The sequence below is a fragment of the Symphalangus syndactylus genome, chromosome 18 (genome assembly GCF_028878055.3).
Source record: "Symphalangus syndactylus isolate Jambi chromosome 18, NHGRI_mSymSyn1-v2.1_pri, whole genome shotgun sequence".
NCBI lineage: Eukaryota > Metazoa > Chordata > Mammalia > Primates > Hylobatidae > Symphalangus > Symphalangus syndactylus.
In genome coordinates, this window is record NC_072440.2 from 25,074,333 (window position 1) to 25,092,004 (window position 17,672).

General features: G+C 46.2%; 1 protein-coding gene across 3 annotated transcripts in view; it reads left to right on the top strand.

Annotated features, from left to right (window-relative positions):
- TMC5 (transmembrane channel like 5) overlaps positions 1-17,672 on the top strand; it is a 95,636-nt gene that overhangs the window by 50,213 nt on the left and 27,751 nt on the right. For 2 of the 3 annotated variants that reach the window (XM_055253261.2, XM_055253265.2), the window contains 7 exons: positions 968-1,067; positions 4,501-4,588; positions 4,996-5,244; positions 7,332-7,483; positions 10,953-11,097; positions 14,469-14,624; positions 15,843-15,994. In XM_055253261.2, coding sequence (XP_055109236.1) covers positions 968-1,067; positions 4,501-4,588; positions 4,996-5,244; positions 7,332-7,483; positions 10,953-11,097; positions 14,469-14,624; positions 15,843-15,994 — 1,042 coding nt within the window. The remainder of the gene's footprint in view (positions 1-967; positions 1,068-4,500; positions 4,589-4,995; positions 5,245-7,331; positions 7,484-10,952; positions 11,098-14,468; positions 14,625-15,842; positions 15,995-17,672) is intronic. The other variant, XM_055253264.2, reaches the window with a different exon arrangement.

Below are 17,672 nucleotides of genomic sequence, written 5' to 3' on the forward strand. Positions count from 1 at the left end.
TTCCTAAACACAATTGGGATTCCATTAACAAGGAGGAAATGAATTTGGGGTAGACAACCAATAGCATCTGCCACATTGACTGCAAATGTGAATATGAGTTAGCAGGAAAAAAGGAGGGCGTACTTCTAGGGAGGTGGAAGAGCATTCAGCAATAGTCAAGGAATGTGAGAAGTCTCTTGAACCTGGGGTCAGAGGCAAAAGGAAGTGATGTGGGATATTAAAGCAAGAGAGCCAGGCATGGTGGCTCACACCTGTAATCCCAGTTTGGGAAGCTAAGGTGGGAAATCTCTTGAGGTCAGAAGTTTGAGACCAGCTTGGGCAACATAGCAAGATCCCATCTCTATAAATAATAATTTAAAAAATTTAGCTGGTTGTCGTGGTGTGTGCCTGTAGTCCCAGCTACTCTGGAGGCTGAGGTGGGAGGATTGCTTGAGCCCAGGAGTTCAAGACCAGCCTGGGCAATGTAGTGAGACCTCGGCTTTACAAAAAAAATTTAAAAATTAGCCAGACATGGTGGTGCATTTTGGTAATCACAACACTTTGGCAGGCTGAGGTGGGAGGATCGCTTAAGATCAGGAGTTCAATGTTGCAGTGGGCTGTAACTGTGCCACTGCACTCTAGCCTGGGTGACACAGCAAGACCCTGTCTCAAAAAAAAAAAAAAAAAGTGAGAGAGAAGAGGCAGGGTGACCAAACATGCAGGATCTTTTTGACTTTGCTAAATGTTTTTTGTTACAGGAAAGAGAAAAACACTGAATTGGAATAGAGTGCAGCCATTATTCATTTGCTCTCGCTTTGAGCTTTAACACATATATGTGTTTTTTTGTTGTTTTCCTTTGTGATCTTTGAGATCCCCAAGTCCATATACTTCTTTCCTTGTGTTACATGCTCTGACTTCAGCACCACATTTTAGTGTTACGATTCTGTTAAAGAAAAAAGAAATTAAACTCCATTAATTTCTTTCATAGGACAGAAGTTAATTGCATCTCTTATACCCATGACATCCAGAGACAGAATTAAAGCCATCAGGAACCAGCCAAAGACCATGGAAGAGAAAAGGAACCTTAGGTATGGACCAAAGGCTTTTCTTCTTTCCCAGATTTCGTGCGAACCTCAATCTTCTACTTTTGACCCATCTCAAAAAGATAAATAAGCACAATAGAAGAGACAAATCTTCCTGACAGAAAAATTTCAAATGCCCTCTGTAGGTACTCCTTTCTCCAGGGGCTACAGCTTAATTCCCGCTCCTAGGCTAGAGTGTGGGCTCTGCTTGGTGAGCTGCTTCCAAAGATTAGGGCGTGGAAGGAAGAGAGGAGCATAACTTTCCAGTGGAGAGTCTGCCTAATACTGCCTTGGCCAAGACTCAAGGTTAACATCCCCAAAGATAAGTCATGTGATGGGGGAAACACGTCTCCTCTGTGCTACTCTCTCCTAAAACCCACAACCCCAGTCTAAACAGCGAAAAACATTAGGCAAATCCCAACTGAAGGATATTCTACAAAATACTTGACCAGTACCCCTTGAAACTGTCGAAGTCATCAAAAACAAGGAAAGTCTGAGAAACTATCATACATAGAGTAGAAAGTTCTAAAGAGATATGACAGGCTGGGTGTGGAGGCTCATGCCTGTAATCCCAGCATTTTGGGAGGCCAAGGTGGTGGGATTAGTTGAGCTCAGGAGTTCAAGACCAGCATGGGCATCATAGTGAGACTCCATCTTTACAAAAAATGAAAATTAAAAAGGAGAGACGTGACAGGTAAATGCAATGTGGTATCCTGGACGAGATCCTGGAATAGAAAATGGACATCGGTGGAAAAACTGGTAAAATCTGAATAGTCTGGAGTTTAGGTAATAGTAACGTACCAGTATTGGTATCTTAGTTTTGAAAAACCTACCATGGAAATGTAAAATATTAATGGGAAAACTAGTGAGTGGTATATGGAAGTTTTCTTTACTGTCTTTGCAAGTTTATTGTAAATCTCAAACTACGCTAAATAAAAACTTTACTTAAAAAATAAAGACCAGCCAAGCGTGGTGGCTCACGCCTGTAATCCCAGCACTTTGGGAGGCTTAGGCAGGCAGATCACGAGGTCAAGAGTTCAAGACCAGCCTGGCCAACATGTTGAAACCCTGTCTCTACTAAAAATACAAAACTTAGCCGAGTATGGTGGCATGCGCCTGTAATCCCACCTACTGGGGAGGCTGAGACAGGAGAATCACTTGAACCTGGGAGGCAGAGGTTTCAGTGAGCCAAGATCACACCACTGCACTCCAGCCTGGGTAACAGAGCAAGACTCTGTATCGGAAAAAAAATAAACTAAAAGAAAAAAGAAAAAAAAAATAAAGACCTTAGGAGTTTTATAAGCTCAGGAATTCAAAACCCGAGGGTAAGTGCTGTTTTAGGCTTCAGAGTTTACACTAATTGTTACTTAATCTTTTTTTTTTCTTTTTTTCAATTTGAGATAGTTGGCAGAAAGTAGTAGAGTGGATGCAACAACAATTACTAGTAAGTGATTCATGGATGTAGGATTTTTCTGAGGTTTCAAAAATAAATTTCAAATCCTGGCAAGGTGGAATAGATTTGTCAACAAGTAAATTACAAATGGCAGAAAGCAAATCAGGCCAAGTTAAAATAGAAAGAGATTGCAATGGGAGGACCAGAGAGGTCTGCCCTCCTTAACTTTGCTGGGGAAAAACGGGCAGAGGGGGCATTTGAGCTGGGCCTTGAAAGACAATTGACCATGACATTGGGATGGGCCTTCGAGGTGGACCAAAGAAAGCCAGCAAAGAACCAGAACAAAGCAGATGTGGTGAGTTCATGGTAGGCAAGACGGCATGTGCAGGGGAACTGCCCTTTGTAAAACCATCAGATTGGCTGGGTGCAGTGGCTCATGCCTGTAATCCCAGCACTTTGGGAGGCCAAGGCAGGCAGATCACCTGAGGTCAGGAGTTCAAGACCAGCCTGGCCAACATGGTGAAACCCTATCTCTACTAAAAATACAAAAATTAGCTGGGCATGGTGGCAGGTGCCTGTAATCCCAGCTACTCGGGAGGCTGAGGCAGGAGAATCGCTTGAACCTGGGAGGCAGAGGTTGCAGTGAGCTGAAATTGTACCACTGCACTCCAGCACGGGTAACAGAATGAGACTCCATCTCAAAAAGAAAAAAAAAAAAACACACACACACACACAAAAAAAGCATCAGATCTCATGAGACTTATTCACTATCATGAGAACAGCATGGGAAAAACTCGCCCCCATGGTTGAATTACCTCCCACCTGGTCCCTCCCATAACACATGAGGATTATTACAATTCAAGGTGAGATTTGGGTGGGGACACAGAGCCAAGCCATATCAGAACCACTGACATATAGGGATACTTGCTCCATGCATGTTATTCATATCCTCCTCCCTTCCCTTTGTTGATTCCATTCCAGCCACCCTGGCCCCCTTTGCTGTGCTGCCTACCTTGGGGCTTTGTGCTGGCTGTTCCCTATGCACAGGACATTTTTATATGAATCCCTCTTCTCCTTCAAATAGGGTGATGCTCAGATTTTACCCTATTTCAAATTGTAATACTGTCCCCGCCCCATTACTTCCCATCTCTTTATCCCACTCTCTTTTTTCTTCTTTTCCTATAGTACAAATCACCTTCTAATATACTACATAGTTTACCTACTTTATTATTATATTTATTGCTTACTGTCTTTCGCTTACAACTAGGATGTCAGCTCTATAAACCAGGGAAATTGTCGTCTTAACACCTGGGATGATGTCCAACACATCATAGGAGTTCAATAACTATTTCTTTCTTTTTTTTTTTTTTTAAGAAATGAGGTCTTGGCTGGGCGCAGTAGCTCATGCCTGTAATCCCAGCACTTTGGGAGGCCAAGGCGGGTGGATCACTTGAGGCCAGGAGTTCGAGACCAGCCTGGCAAACATGGTGAAATCCCGTCTCTACTAAAAATACAAAAGTTAGTGGGGCGTGGTGATACACACCTGTAATCCCAACTACTTGGGAGGCTGAAGCAGAGAATCGCTTGAACCTGGGGGGCAGAGGCTGCAGTGAGCCGCGATCAGGCCACTGCATTCCAGCCTAGGTGACAGAGTGAGACTCCATCTCAAAAAAAAAAAAAAAGAAAGAGAGAAAGAAATGAGGTCTCGTTCAGTTGCCCAGGCTGGACTACAACGTTGTGATCATAGCTCACTGCAGTCTCAAACTTTTGGGCCCAAGTAATCCTCTCACCACAGCCTCTGGAGTACCTGGGACTATACAGGCAGGCACTACCACCACACCCAGCTATTTTTTGTTAATTTTTTTCTTAATAGAGACAAGGTCCCACTATTTTGCTCAGGCTGGTCTTGAACTCCTGGCCTCAGTGATCCTCTTGCCTCAGCTTCCGAAGTGTTGGGATTACAGGCATGAGCCACCATGTAACTATTTTTTGAATGAATGAGTTACAACATTTGTATCTGTCATTTTCTCTTGCTGTTCCCTACAGGAAAATAGTTGACAAAGAAAAAAGCAAACAGACCCGTCGTATCCTTCAGCTCAATTGCTGTATTCAGTGTCTGAACTCCATTTCCCGGGTAAGTCAGTAAAACAGGCACAGCAAGAGGGTGAAAACAGGGAGGGAGGAGAGTGAGGATGAAAGGGGACTCAACGGGAAGACAACCAAAAATCAGAGTGATTTCATTGCCCAGAGCCAACGGTTAGTACAGGTGTGGGAAAACGAGGTGGGCATGGGGAAGAACTAAGAGGTTGCTGAGTTCATTGGACAACTTGGCCATTGGGAGTGGCATCTTCAACAGCAAACCTGGGAAGGTCATAATAGCCCCACCTTAGAGTTGACATAACATTCGTAAACATGCCTAGCATGGTGCCTGCACTTAACAATACTCCAGACGTGGTGGCTGTTTCTGTTATTATGGCACCTGCTCAGTTGATATTTGTTGAGTCAACAGCAAGCCGCACCTGCTTTGAATCCTGATTCCAGGCTTATCGGAGATCCAAGAACAGCCTGTCGGAAATTCTGAATTCCATCAGCCTGTGGCAGAAGACGCTGAAGATCATTGGAGGCAAGTTTGGAACCAGCGTCCTCTCCTATTTCAACTTTCTGAGATGGCTTTTGAAGTTCAGTATTTTCTCATTCGTCCTGAACTTCAGCTTCATCATAATCCCTCAGTTTACCGTGGCCGAAAAGAACACCCTCCAGTTCACTGGGCTGGAGTTTTTCACTGGGGCGGTAAGTCCTTCACTTCCCCTACCCTAAGGGCACCAATCACCTCGGAAACCCAGGGACATGCCTTGCTGGTCACCCACTCACACCTCTCATTTTGCCTGGGGGTCAACTGATGGGGAAAGTGGATGTTTGAAATGTTTTCTGGCTGAGTGTGGTGACTCATGCCTGTAATCCCAGCAATTTGGGAGGCCAAAGCAGGTGAATCACTTGAGCTCAGGAGTTGGAGACCAGCCTGGGCAACATGGCAAAACCCCGTCTCTACAAAAATACAAAAATTAGCAGGGCATGGTGGCGCACACCTGTAATTCTGGCTACTCGGGAGGCTAAGGTGAGAGGATTGCTTGAGCCCAGGAAGCGGAGATTGCAGTGAAGCAAGATTCCCCCACTGCACTCCAGCCTGGGCGGCAGAGCGAGGCCTTGTCTCAATCATCAATCAATGAATCAATAAAGTGTTTTCCTGCAAAGTAACATACACACATCATAGTGGAATTTCTGTCTCCAGAGGCAACCATCTTGAGCAGTTTGTTGTTATCCACACACTTTTTTGGCAAACATATGGACACTTCTGTGCATGTAGAGAGGCATTCTTTTCTTACAAAAGATGAATTATTCATTGTATATTATCTACAACTTGCTTTTTTTTTTTTACTTAGCAATATGTGGTGGGCATTTTCTTGTGTTGATGTTTATAGATCTATGTTTTCTTTCTTTTTTATTTTTATTTCTACAAAGTACAATGTTCCTTTTGAAAAATTCCTACTATAGAAGAAAACTAAGAGAAAGTTCATTTTATATTTTTTTCTTTGTCCAACTCCCCATTTTGAGATATATCTTTGTAGGCTGTTTTTTTCTTCCTGTACAAACGTTGATAGATACATACTTGATAAAAAAAAAAAAACAAATAGATGACAGACACATAGATTATTATGCTTTTAAAAATAAAAAGAGGATAGGATTGTACTACAAGCCTTTCTTTTCCTTTCCTTTTCTTTCTTTTCTCTTTCTTTCTTTCCTTTCTTTTCTTTCTTTCTTCTTTCTTTCTTTCTTTCTTTCTTTCTTTCTTTCTTTCTTTCTTTCCTTCTTTCTTTCTTTCTTTCTTTCTTTCTCTTTCCCTTCCTTCCTTCCTTTCTTCCTTCCTCCCTGGACCCCAAAATATCTTTCATAACTTGTTTATTCAGACTAGGATTCAGTCAACAATCAGATTATACATTCTGTGTCCCCCCCCCCCCCACCCTTAAATCTCTATTAATCTAAAATAATCAGCCAGGTACAGTGGCTCACTCCTGTAATCCCAGCACTTTGAGAGGCCAAGGTGGGTGGATCACTTGAGGTCGGAAGTTGGAGACTAGCCTGGCCAACATGGCAAAACCCCATCTCTACTTAAAATACAAAAATTAGCCAGATGTGTTGGCGGAAGCCTGTATTCCCCACTAGTAGGCAAGCTGAGGCAGGGAGAATTGCTTGAACCCAGGAGGTTGCAGTGAGCTGAGATCTTGCCATTGCACTCCAGCCTGAGTGACAGAGTGAGACTCCATCTCAAAAAAATAAATAAATAAATAAAAAATCTCCCCAGCCCAGCCCCTTTTTTCTTGACATTGGCTTATTGCAGAAATTAGGCCTACTGCTATGTAGATTCCAACGTCCTACCTTCTGGAATTGTCTGATGATTTCCTAGTGGTTTCTAGAATGTGTTTCTCTGGCTTCTTATTTCCTGTGCACTGAAATGTAGGCCTAAAGGCTTGATTTGTTTCCTATTAAGCATGTTTAGCCATAATACTGGTGACAGAGGCACATAATACTGGTGACACGATGGGCCTGGCTGTCGTGTTCTTGCTGATGTTTCACTTGGTCACTGGGCCAGGTGGTAACAGCTCAGTGTCTCCATTGTAAAATTAAGTTGGATTTCTTTTCAAGTCTGAGAGCCCAGTGACACAGTGTCCAAATTCTGAGTGCCCCTTTCCTGGAAAACAAAATGTCTAAACTGACTGGCCCAAGCTTCTTGTATTCAGGAGAGGTCAACTCTCATGACCATAGTTGTTTACCTTTTTTTCAGGAGATCCACCTGACCTAGGGTTTATTGTACCTTTCAGGGTTATTTTAGGGACACAGTGATGTACTATGGCTTTTACACCAATTCCACCATCCAGCACGGGAGCAGCGGGGCATCCTACAACATGCAGCTGGCCTACATCTTCACGATCGGAGCATGCTTGACCACCTGCTTCTTCAGTTTGCTGTTCAGGTATGGAAGCATCTGCATTTCCTGATTCTGAGGGTCATGTTAGATTTCGGCAAAAATCCAAGAAATTAAAAAATTACCCAGGTAACAGTTTCTCTGCAGTTCTTTCTTTTCTTTCTCTTCTTTCCTTCCTTTCTTTCTTTCTTAGATGGAGTCTCACTCTGTCACCCATACTGGAGTACAGTGGTGCAATCTGGGCTCACTGCAACCTCCGCCTCCTAGGTTCAAGTGATTCTCCTTCCTCAGGCTCCCGAGTAGCTGGGATTACAGGCGCCTGCCACCACGTCCCACTAATTTTTGTATTTTTAATAGAGACGGGGTTTGACCACGTTGGCCAGGCTGGTCTCAGACTTCTGACCTCAGGTGGTCCACCCACCTCGGCCTCCCATAGTGCTGGGATTACAGGCGTGAGCCACCACGCTCAGCCTGCAGTTTTGACTTTCTATTGCTGTCCAATTATTCCTTGTCCTGCAATATAAAATAGGAGCTTGGACAGAGGAAGAGAGGTTTTTCTGTGCTTTTAAAGAAATTGGTCAGCCTGATAATAAGGGTGCAGTTACCCCAGCAATGATCTGAAGAGAAGAACATGATAGATAACTATCAGAGAGGAGGTTCAAATGGCAAATACACATATGAAAGGCTGGGCGTGGTGCTCACGCCTGTAGTCTTAGCACTCTGGGAGTCTGATGCAGGCTGATCACTTGAGTCCAGGAGTTCGAGACTGGCCTGGGCAACATGCCAAAACCCCATCTCTACTAAAAATACAAAAAATTAGCCTGGCTTGGTGGCTCACGCCTGTAGTCCCAGCTATTCGGGAGGCTGAGGTAGGAGAATCACCTGAGCCCATTAGGTCGAGGCTGTAGTGAGCTGAAATCAGTCCACTACACTCCAGCCTGAGTAACTGGAGATCCTGTTTCCAAAAAAAAAAAAAAAAAGCGAGAGAAAGAAAGAAAAACAGCATGCAATCTCTATATTAGTTTGCTAGGGCTGCCTAGCAAAGTACAACAGACCGTTGGTTTAAACAACAGAAATTTATTTTCTCACGGTTCTGGAGGCCTGAAGTCCAAGATCAAGGTGTCAGCAGGGTTGGTTTCCTCTGAGGCCTCTCTCCTTGGCTTGTAGATGGCCACTGCCTCCTGCCTGTGTCTTCACATGGTTATCCCTCTGTGTCTTAATCTCCCTTTTTTATAAAGATGCCATTTCTACTGAATTAGGACCCAATTTAATGACCCCCTTTTTTTAAATGTAATTACCACTTTAATTAATTAATTTTGAGATGGAGTCTCACTCTGTTGCCCAGGCTGGAGTGCAGTGGTGTGATCTCAGCTCACTGCAACCTCTGTCCCCTAGCTTCAAGGGATTCTCCTGCCTCAGCCTCCCTAGTAACTGGGACTACAGGTATGCATCACCGCGCCCGACTAATTTTTGTAATTTTATTAGAAACGGGGTTTCACCATGTTGGCCACTGGTCTCAAACTCCTGACCTCAAGTGATCCACCCGCCTCGGCCTCCCAAAGTACTGGGATTACAGGCGTGAGCCACCATGCCTGGCCTGTAATTACCACTTTAAAGACCCTACCTCCAAATACAGTCACATTCTAAGGTACTGTGGGGTTAGGACTTTGACATACGAATTTTGGGAAGTACACAGTCCAGCCCATAGCAACCTGACTGCCAGCATGCTAATTCAAACTAAAGTGAGATTTTGTTTTGTTCTGTCAAAGTAGGAAATGATTTTATTATTAGTATTAGTACTAGTATTACTATTAGTATTATTATTTTGAGACAGAGCCTTGCTCTATACCCAGGCTGTAGTGCAGTGATGTGATCTCGGCTCATTGCAACCTCTGCCTCTTGGGTTCAAGTGATTCTCCTGTCTCAGCCTCCTGAGTAGCTGGGATTACAGGCTCATGCCACCATGCCCAGCTAATTTTTCTATTTTTAGTAGAGACAGGGTTTCACCATGTTGGCCAGGCTGGTCTTGAACTCCTGACCTCAGGTAATCCCCCCTGCTGAGCCTCCCAAAGTGCTGGGATTATAGGTGTGAGCCATCACGCCAGGCCAGAAATGATTCTAAAGTTGCTGTTACTGAGTGGTGGCAAATTTCAGAACAGCAGCGTCCATCCGTCTTATGCAGCAGTTTTGTATGTGTGCTGAGGGCTTCCTGGGCCTGAGACATCCCATGACCATAACAGTGCCTTCATCAAGTGTGTGCTGCTGTAAGCACTGCATGGACTCTCTGGAAGACAGAATAATCTCCCCCCACCCCCCAGAGAAGTCTACGTCCTAATCCCCAGAACGGGTGAATATGTAACTTCACATAACAAAAGGGACTTTGCACATGTGATTGAGGATTTTTAAATGGGGAGATTATCCTGGATTATCCCGGTGGGCCCAGTGGAATCACAAGGGTCTTTATAAGAGGGAGGCAGGAGGTCAGAGAGTAGCAGGGAGATGGGAAGGTGCTACCCTGCTGGCTTGGAAGATGGAGGAGATGGCCACAAGCCAAGGAAACAGGATACCCTCTAGAAGCTGGAAAAGACAAGGAAATGGATTCTTCCCTAGAGTTTCCAGAAGGAACATAGCCCTACCAACACCTTCATTTTAGCCCTGTGTGACTCGTTTTCTGATTAGCTGGGTGTGGTGGCATGCGCCTGTAGTTCCAGCTACTTTGGAGGCTGTGGTGTGAGGATGGCTTGAGCGCAGGAAGTGGAGGCTGCAGTGAGCTATGACTACACCACTGCTCTCCAGCCTGGGCCACACAGCAAGACCTCGTCCCTAAACAAACAAAAAACACAAAAACAAGAAAAAACATTTTCTGACTTCTGATCTCTAGAAGGGTAAAAGAACAAATTTGTGTTGTTTTTAGCCGCTAAATGGTGGTCATTTGCTATAGCAGCAACAGGGAACTGGGTGGATTACTTGAGGTCAGGAGTTCAAGACCAGCCTGGCCAACATGGTGAAACCCTGCCTCTACTAAAAATACAAAAATTAGCCGGGCGTGGTGATGGGCACCTGTAATCCCAGTTACTTGGGAGACTGAGGCAGGAGAATCGCTTGAACCTTGGAGGTGGAGGTTGCAGTGAGTAGAGATCACACAACTGCACTCCAGCCTGGGAGACAAGAGTGAAACCCTGTCTAAAAAAAAATATATATATATATATTCTGTGAGGTGAGTTTTATGTTATTCCCTCTCTACAGATATGGAAACTGAGGCTTAGAATCAGAACCATTCACAAGACAAAAATCCCTCAGTTGGCAGAGCCAGGGTTGCAAGCCTGGCCTGTGCGGCCCCAAAGCCAGTGCTTCTTTAACCACTGTGTTGTGACCACACTGCTCCAGGACAACAGCTTGGGGCTAAGTCTTCACGTTGCCTTTCACCATTAATAATAGGGCTGCCCTTTGTTGAAGCCCCGCACTCTCAATGACGGCCATAATAACCTTCAGGTGTTTTGCTTTCTGCCTTCTCCAGCATGGCCAAGTATTTCCGGAACAACTTCATTAATCCCCACATTTACTCTGGAGGGATCAACAAGCTGATCTTTTGCTGGGACTTCACTGTCACTCATGAAAAAGCTGTGAAGCTAAAACAGAAGAATCTTAGCACTGAGATAAGGGTAAGGCGAGCTCACTTTACTCATTTGCCGTCAGCTGGTCTCCCTCCCTCCTCCAGTATACCTGTAACTTTTCTTTTTTTTTTTTTTTTTTTTTTTGAGACGGAGTCTCACTCTGTCGCCCAGGCTGGAGTGCAGTGGCACAATCTCAGCTCACTGCAAGCTCCACGTCCAGGGTTCATGCCATTCTCCTGCCTCAGCCTCCTGAGCAGCTGGGACTATAGGCGCCCGCCACCACACCGGGCTAATTTTTGTATATTTAGTAGAGATGGGGTTTCGCCTTTTTAGCCAGGATGGTCTTGATTTCCTGACCTCGTGATCCGCCCGCCTCGGCCTCCCAAAGCGCTGGGATTACAGGCGTGAGCCACCGCGACTGGCTGTAACTTTTCTTAAAGCAATAATGAACTATTGTTTTATTGCCCATGAGACTGGCACAAAAAATTAAAATATTCATAATGCCTAGAGCTGGGTATAGTGTAGAGAAATGGGCATTTTCCCATGACAGTTGGCTTTGTCATTAGTACAATCTTATTGGAGGCCAGTTTAGCGATTTATATCACTGTTAAATGTGCTTTGCCCAGACTAGAGTACAATGGCTCAATCATGGTTCACTGTAAGCCTCGAACTCCTGGGTTCACGTGATCCTCTCAGCCCCTCGAGTAGCTGAGATTACAGGCATGAGCCATCACACCTGGCTAATTTTTTAATTTTGATTTTTTGTAAAGACAAGGTCTGCTTATGTTCTCCAGGTCCCGAACTCCTGGGCTCAGGTGATCCTCCTATCCTGGCTTCCCAAAGTGCTGGGATTACAGGTGTGAGTCACTGCACCTGGCTAATGTACTTGTTTCTTCACCCCACAGTTCCAGGTTTAAACTTTTCTCTAGGCCAGGCGCTTTTCTCTAGGTGGCTCACGCCTGTAATCCCAGCACTTTGGGAGGCCAAAGCAAGAGGATCACTTTAGCTCAGGAGTTCCAGACTAACTTGGGCAACACAGCGAGAATTTGTCTCTATAAATTAAAAAAAAAAAAAAAAAAATTTACTCCTGGGCAATGGTTCTTTCTTTCTTTCTTTCTTTCTTTCTTTCTTTCTTTCTTTCTTTCTTTCTTTCTTTCCTTCCTTCCTTCCTTCCTTCCTTCCTTCCTTCCTTCCTTCCTTCCTTCCTTCCTTCCTTCCTTCCTTCTTCCTTCCTTCCTTCCTTTTTTTTTTTTTTTTTGAGATGGAGTCTTGCTCTGTCGCCGAGGCTGGAGTGCAGTGGCTTGATCTCGGCTCACTGCAAGCTCCACCTCCCAGGTTCATGCCATTCTCTTGCCTCAGCCTCCTGAGTAGCTGGGACTACAGGAGCCCGCCACCACGCCCGGCTAATTTTGTTTTTGTATTTTTAATAGAGAGGGGGTTTTACCATGTTAACCAGACGGTCTCGATCTCCTGACCTCGTGATCCGCCCGCCTCGGCCTCCCAAAATGCTGGGATTACAGGCGTGAGCCACCACGCCTGGCTGTTTTTTTTTTTTTTTTTTAAACGGAATCTTACTCTGCCACCCAGGCTGGAGTGCAGTGGTGTGATCTTGGCTCACTGCAACCTCTGCCTCCAGGGTTCAGGTGATTCTTCTACATCAGCCTCCCAAGTAGCTGGGATTACAGGCACCTGCCACCACACCTGGCTAATTTTTGAATTTTTTAAAGTAGAAATGAGGTTTCACTATATTGGGCAGGCTGGTCTCGAACTCCTAGCCTCAAGTGATCCACCCGCCTTGGCCTCCCAAAGTACTGGGATTACAGGCATGAGCCAGCCAGGGGAATGATTTTCAACCCAGAGAAATCTTGCCCCTCAGGGGGACATTTGACAACCTCTAGAGACTTTTTAATTGTTACAATTGGGAAGAGGGTGTTCTTGGTATCCAGTGGGTAGAGGCCAGTGATGCTGCTAAACATCCTACAATGCATAGAACAGCACCTGCAATGGAGAATTATGCAGCCCACCATGTCAATAGTGCAGAGGCTGAGAAACCCTAGTCTATAGACACAAACTTATTAAAAAGAAAGCGCAGCTGGGCATGGTGGCTCATGCCTCTAATCCCAGCACTTTGGGAGGAAGAGGCAGGCATATCACGAGGTCAGGAGTTCAAGACCAGCTTGGCCAACGTGATGAAACCCCATCTCTACTAAAAAAAGGACAAAAAAGTAGCCGGGTGTGGTGGCGGGCACCTGTAATCCCAGCTACTCAGGAGGCTGACGCTGGAGAATCGCTTGAACCCAGGAGGCAGAGGTTGCTGTGAGCCAAGATTGCACCACTGCACTCCAGCCTGGGCAACAAGAGCGAAACTCCATCTCCAAAAAAAAAGAGCAACCTGATTTTATAAATAAAGGGGCTTTAATTTTTTATTATTATTATTTTCGACACAAGGTCTTGCTCTGTCACCCAAGCTGGAGTGCAGTGGTGTAATCATAACTCACTGCAGTGTCGACCTCCTGGGCTCCAGTTAGCCTCACACCTCAGCCTCCTGAGTAGCTGGGACTATGGGTGCACACCACCATGCCCAATTAATTTTTAAATTTTTTGTCGGGAGAGAGTCTTACTATGTTGCCCAGGCTTGTCTTGAATGCCTAGGCTCAAGTGATCCTCCCACCTCGGCCTCCCAACATGCTGGGAATTCGGGTGTGAGCCACCAAACCCAGCCAAACAAAGGGGCTTCGACAAGAGGGTTGCAGATGTGAGCTTCTTTCTCAGTGTAGATACTCAACCTTATTCTTCAGGAAAGAATTTTGTGACCTCAGTGTGCTTTTCTCAAGAACATGGTCCCGATCTATTAATTCCAACTGTTTCTGTAAGTTGGAAGCAGTGTTTGGAGATTCTTGGCCCATTTCAGAGTCCTCCATGGGTCTCCCATAATCCATGTTCATCATGAATGTTCCCCCTCTCTCTCATCTGTGGAATTGGGGTGGATTTATGTCTCTGGGTGTGGCAAGCATTCCCTGGGGATCTTTGCCAGCCATGGAGAGGGATCTCTGGATAAACCTGACTTTCATTTATTTTTATTTATTTGTTTATTTATTTATTTATTGTTTGAGACAGAGTCTCACTCTGTTGCCCAGGCTGGAGTGCAGTGGTGTGATCTCTGCTCACTACAACCTCCACCTCCCAGGTTCAAGTGATTCTCCTGCCTCAGCCTCCCGAGTAGCTGGGATTACAGGCATGCACCACCACACCCAGCTAATTTTTGTATAATTAGTAGAGGCGGGGTTTCAGCATGTTGTCCAGGCTGGTCTCAAACTCCTGACCTCAAGTGATCCACCCGCCTTGGTCTCCCAAAGTGCTGGGATTACAGGCGTGAGCCACTATGCCCAGCCATAAACTTGACTTTCTTATGTTTCTAGGAGACCCTGTCTGAGCTCCGTCAGGAGAATTCCAAGTTGACGTTCAATCAGCAGCTGACCCGCTTCTCTGCCTACACGGTGGCCTGGGTTGTCTCTACAGGAGTGGCCATAGCCTGCTGTGCAGCCGTTTATTACCTGGCTGAGTACAACTTAGAGGTAACCAATACTAGGGTCCAGGACAGAGAGAACCAGGTGAAGGGATGAGATGCTGGAGGGGAAGGGTGGTGTGCAGCCCACGGTTCAACCCAGGATCTATGGCCAGCAGCATCAGCACCAGCAGAGAACTGTTAAAAATGCAGGGGTGAGGCACAGTGGCTTACATCTGTAATCCCAACACTCTGGGAGGCCGAGGCGGGAGGATCACCTGAACCAGGAGTTCGAGACCAGCCTGGGCAACATGGAGACTCCATCTCTACAAAAATTTTTAAAACTAGCCCGGCATGGTGCCATGCATCTGTAGTCCTGGCCACAGTGGTGGTCATTCATCGGTGACTACGATTTCACATGAATGGTAGCTCGGCTGTGTCGTTTCACAGCCCTGGGGCCAGGCCTCGCCTTGTTTGATCTCAGTTAATTCTTGGAACATCTCTATGGGTTATGTGATCATTTCTCCATTGTACAGACGGAGAAGAGGGGCTCAGAGAAGCTAAGGATCTGGCCCTAGACCTTGCAGCTTATGTGTGGGGAGGGAGCCGTATTGGAACCCAGGTTACCCTGGCTCCAAAGATACCACCAAAAATGCAAGTGGTGCTTTTGAACCATCCAGAGGTAGATGGAGGTAGGGTGAGGCCATGCAAGGAGGATGTGGGAATGTGACAGATCAGATAACTCCAAGGGCACGGAAGGATGCCTGGCAGAGGTGCAGCCCCAGCTCCACTCCCAGCCAAATGCCAGAGGGCTGCCTCCTCCTGGAGGCCCAGTGCCTCTCCCAGCCTCACACGAAAGTGCAGCACGGGGCCGGGCACAGTGGCTCACACCTGTAATCCCAGCACTTTGGGAGGTCGAGGCTGGCTGATCACTTGAGATCAGGAGTTTGAGACCAGCCTGGCCAACATGGTGAAACCCCGTCTCTACTAAAAATACAACAATTAGCTGGGTATGATGGTGCACCCCTGTAATCCCAGCTGCTTGGGAGGCTGAGACAGGAGAATCACTTGAACCTGGGAGGCAGAGGTTGCAGTGAGCCGAGATCATGCCACTGCACCCCAGCCTGGGCAACAGAGTGAGACTACAGCTCAAAAAAATTAAAATAAATAAATAGTTAACCCCAGAAGAACTACATCTTGGGTTTTCTATCATGAGAGACTTTTGAGTGAAGCAGAAAGGGGTACAGTGTACAAGTCAGCCCTCCGTTCTCTCCCCCATCCCCTGCAGTTCCTGAAGACACACAGTAACCCTGGGGCGGTGCTGTTACTGCCTTTCGTTGTGTCCTGTATTAATCTGGCCGTGCCATGCATCTACTCCACGTTCAGGCTCGTGGAGAGGTACGAGATGCCGCGGCATGAAGTCTACGTTCTCCTGATCCGGTAGGTGATCTGTCGCGCCCAACACCAGCCTCTATTTCCAGGAGAGAAGTGGAATGGTAGCTAGAAAGGATTATGCTTTAGTATCAAAGTTTTGTTCTCCAGCAAGGAGGAATTTCGAAAGTAAGGTGTGGCTGGGCGTGGTGGCTCATGCCAGTAATCCCAGCACTTTGGGAGGTTGAGGGGGGAGGATCACTTGAAACCAGCAGTTCGAGAACAGCCTGGGCAACATAGCCGGATGCTGGCTCTACAAAAAGCTGGATGCAGTGGCATACACCTGTTAGTGCCAGCTACTCAGGAGGCTGAGGTGAGAGGATCGCTTGATCCCAGGAGTTTGAGGTTACCTATGATTGCACCACTGCACTCCAGCCTGTGCGACAGAGCAAGACCCTGTCTTAAACAACAACAACAAAAGAGTGAAGTGTGTTTGTGTGGTGTGGGCTTTTGCTCAAAGTCATGGCTTGATTGCTTTCCTAATTGCTACCAGCGGGGGATTGGCGTAGTTCTCAAGTATGGGATGTACAGATGGGCAGACAATGCACGCACAAAGGCTCCTGGGCTGAGGAGGGGACTGAAATAATCCAGTGTTCCCCTTGGTCAGGCTGTGAGTCCTGGTACCCACTGCCTCAGGTGGGAGGAAGGGCACATTTTTGTAATTCCACCACCCAAACAAAGGTGGGAGGAGTGCTTTGGGCAACTCACTGGCACCCACGGGGTGCCTTTTTGTGATTCCCACAAAGGCACCATGTGTGCTAGAAGTGATCCTGGAGTTTTGATACACAAAGCCTGGAACTACCCAAATTTTGTCCCTCTAGTTTCTTCCCTGACTCATTCCTGGTTATGGTGGGGTTTATAAGTACAGGTCTGTAGGCTGGGCACAGTGGCTCATGCCTGTAATCCCAGCACTTTGCGAGGCCAAGGCAGGTGGATCACTTGAGGTCAGGAGTTTGAAACCAGCCTGGCCAACGTGGTGAAACCCCGTCTTTACTAAAAATACAAAAATTAGCTGGGCGTGATGATGCACATCTGTAATCCCAGCTACTTGAGAGGCTGAGGCGGGAGAATTTCTTGAACCTGAGAGGCAGAGGTTGCAGTGAACCGAGATCCTGCCACTGCACTCCAGCCTGGGTGACAGAGGGAGACTCCATCACAGAAAAAAAAAAAAAAGTGTAGTTCTGTACAATGCAGACTGAGTTTCTTTGCTGATCAGTTCCAGAGCCCTTGCCTTACCATGGTCTGTGAGATCTGGCTCCCAGCCAGCGCTCCAGCCTCATTTTCTCCCACTGTCCTTCCTGCTCACTGCCTGTCCCCGTCACAGACCTCCTAAGCGTTCACAAATATGCCAAACCATATTCCCACCTCTGGACCTTTGCATGGGCCTGGAATGTTCTTCCCACACATGACCACATGGCTTGCTTCCTGACTGCATTTTGCGTTCTTCAAACATCACCCTCGTGTTGCACTCTTCCTTGCACACCCCATTAAAAATAACAGCTTCCTACCACCTTTTCTCCTCTGCAGTATAATTTTTTTTTTTTTTTTTTTTTGAGATGGAGTCTCACTCTGTCGCCCAGGCTGGAGTGCGGTGGCATGATCTCTGCAGTATAATTTTCTTACCACTTCCTGACATATTTGTATTTATTTATTATCTTCCTCTCCCACAGTTTATGGGGAAATCTTT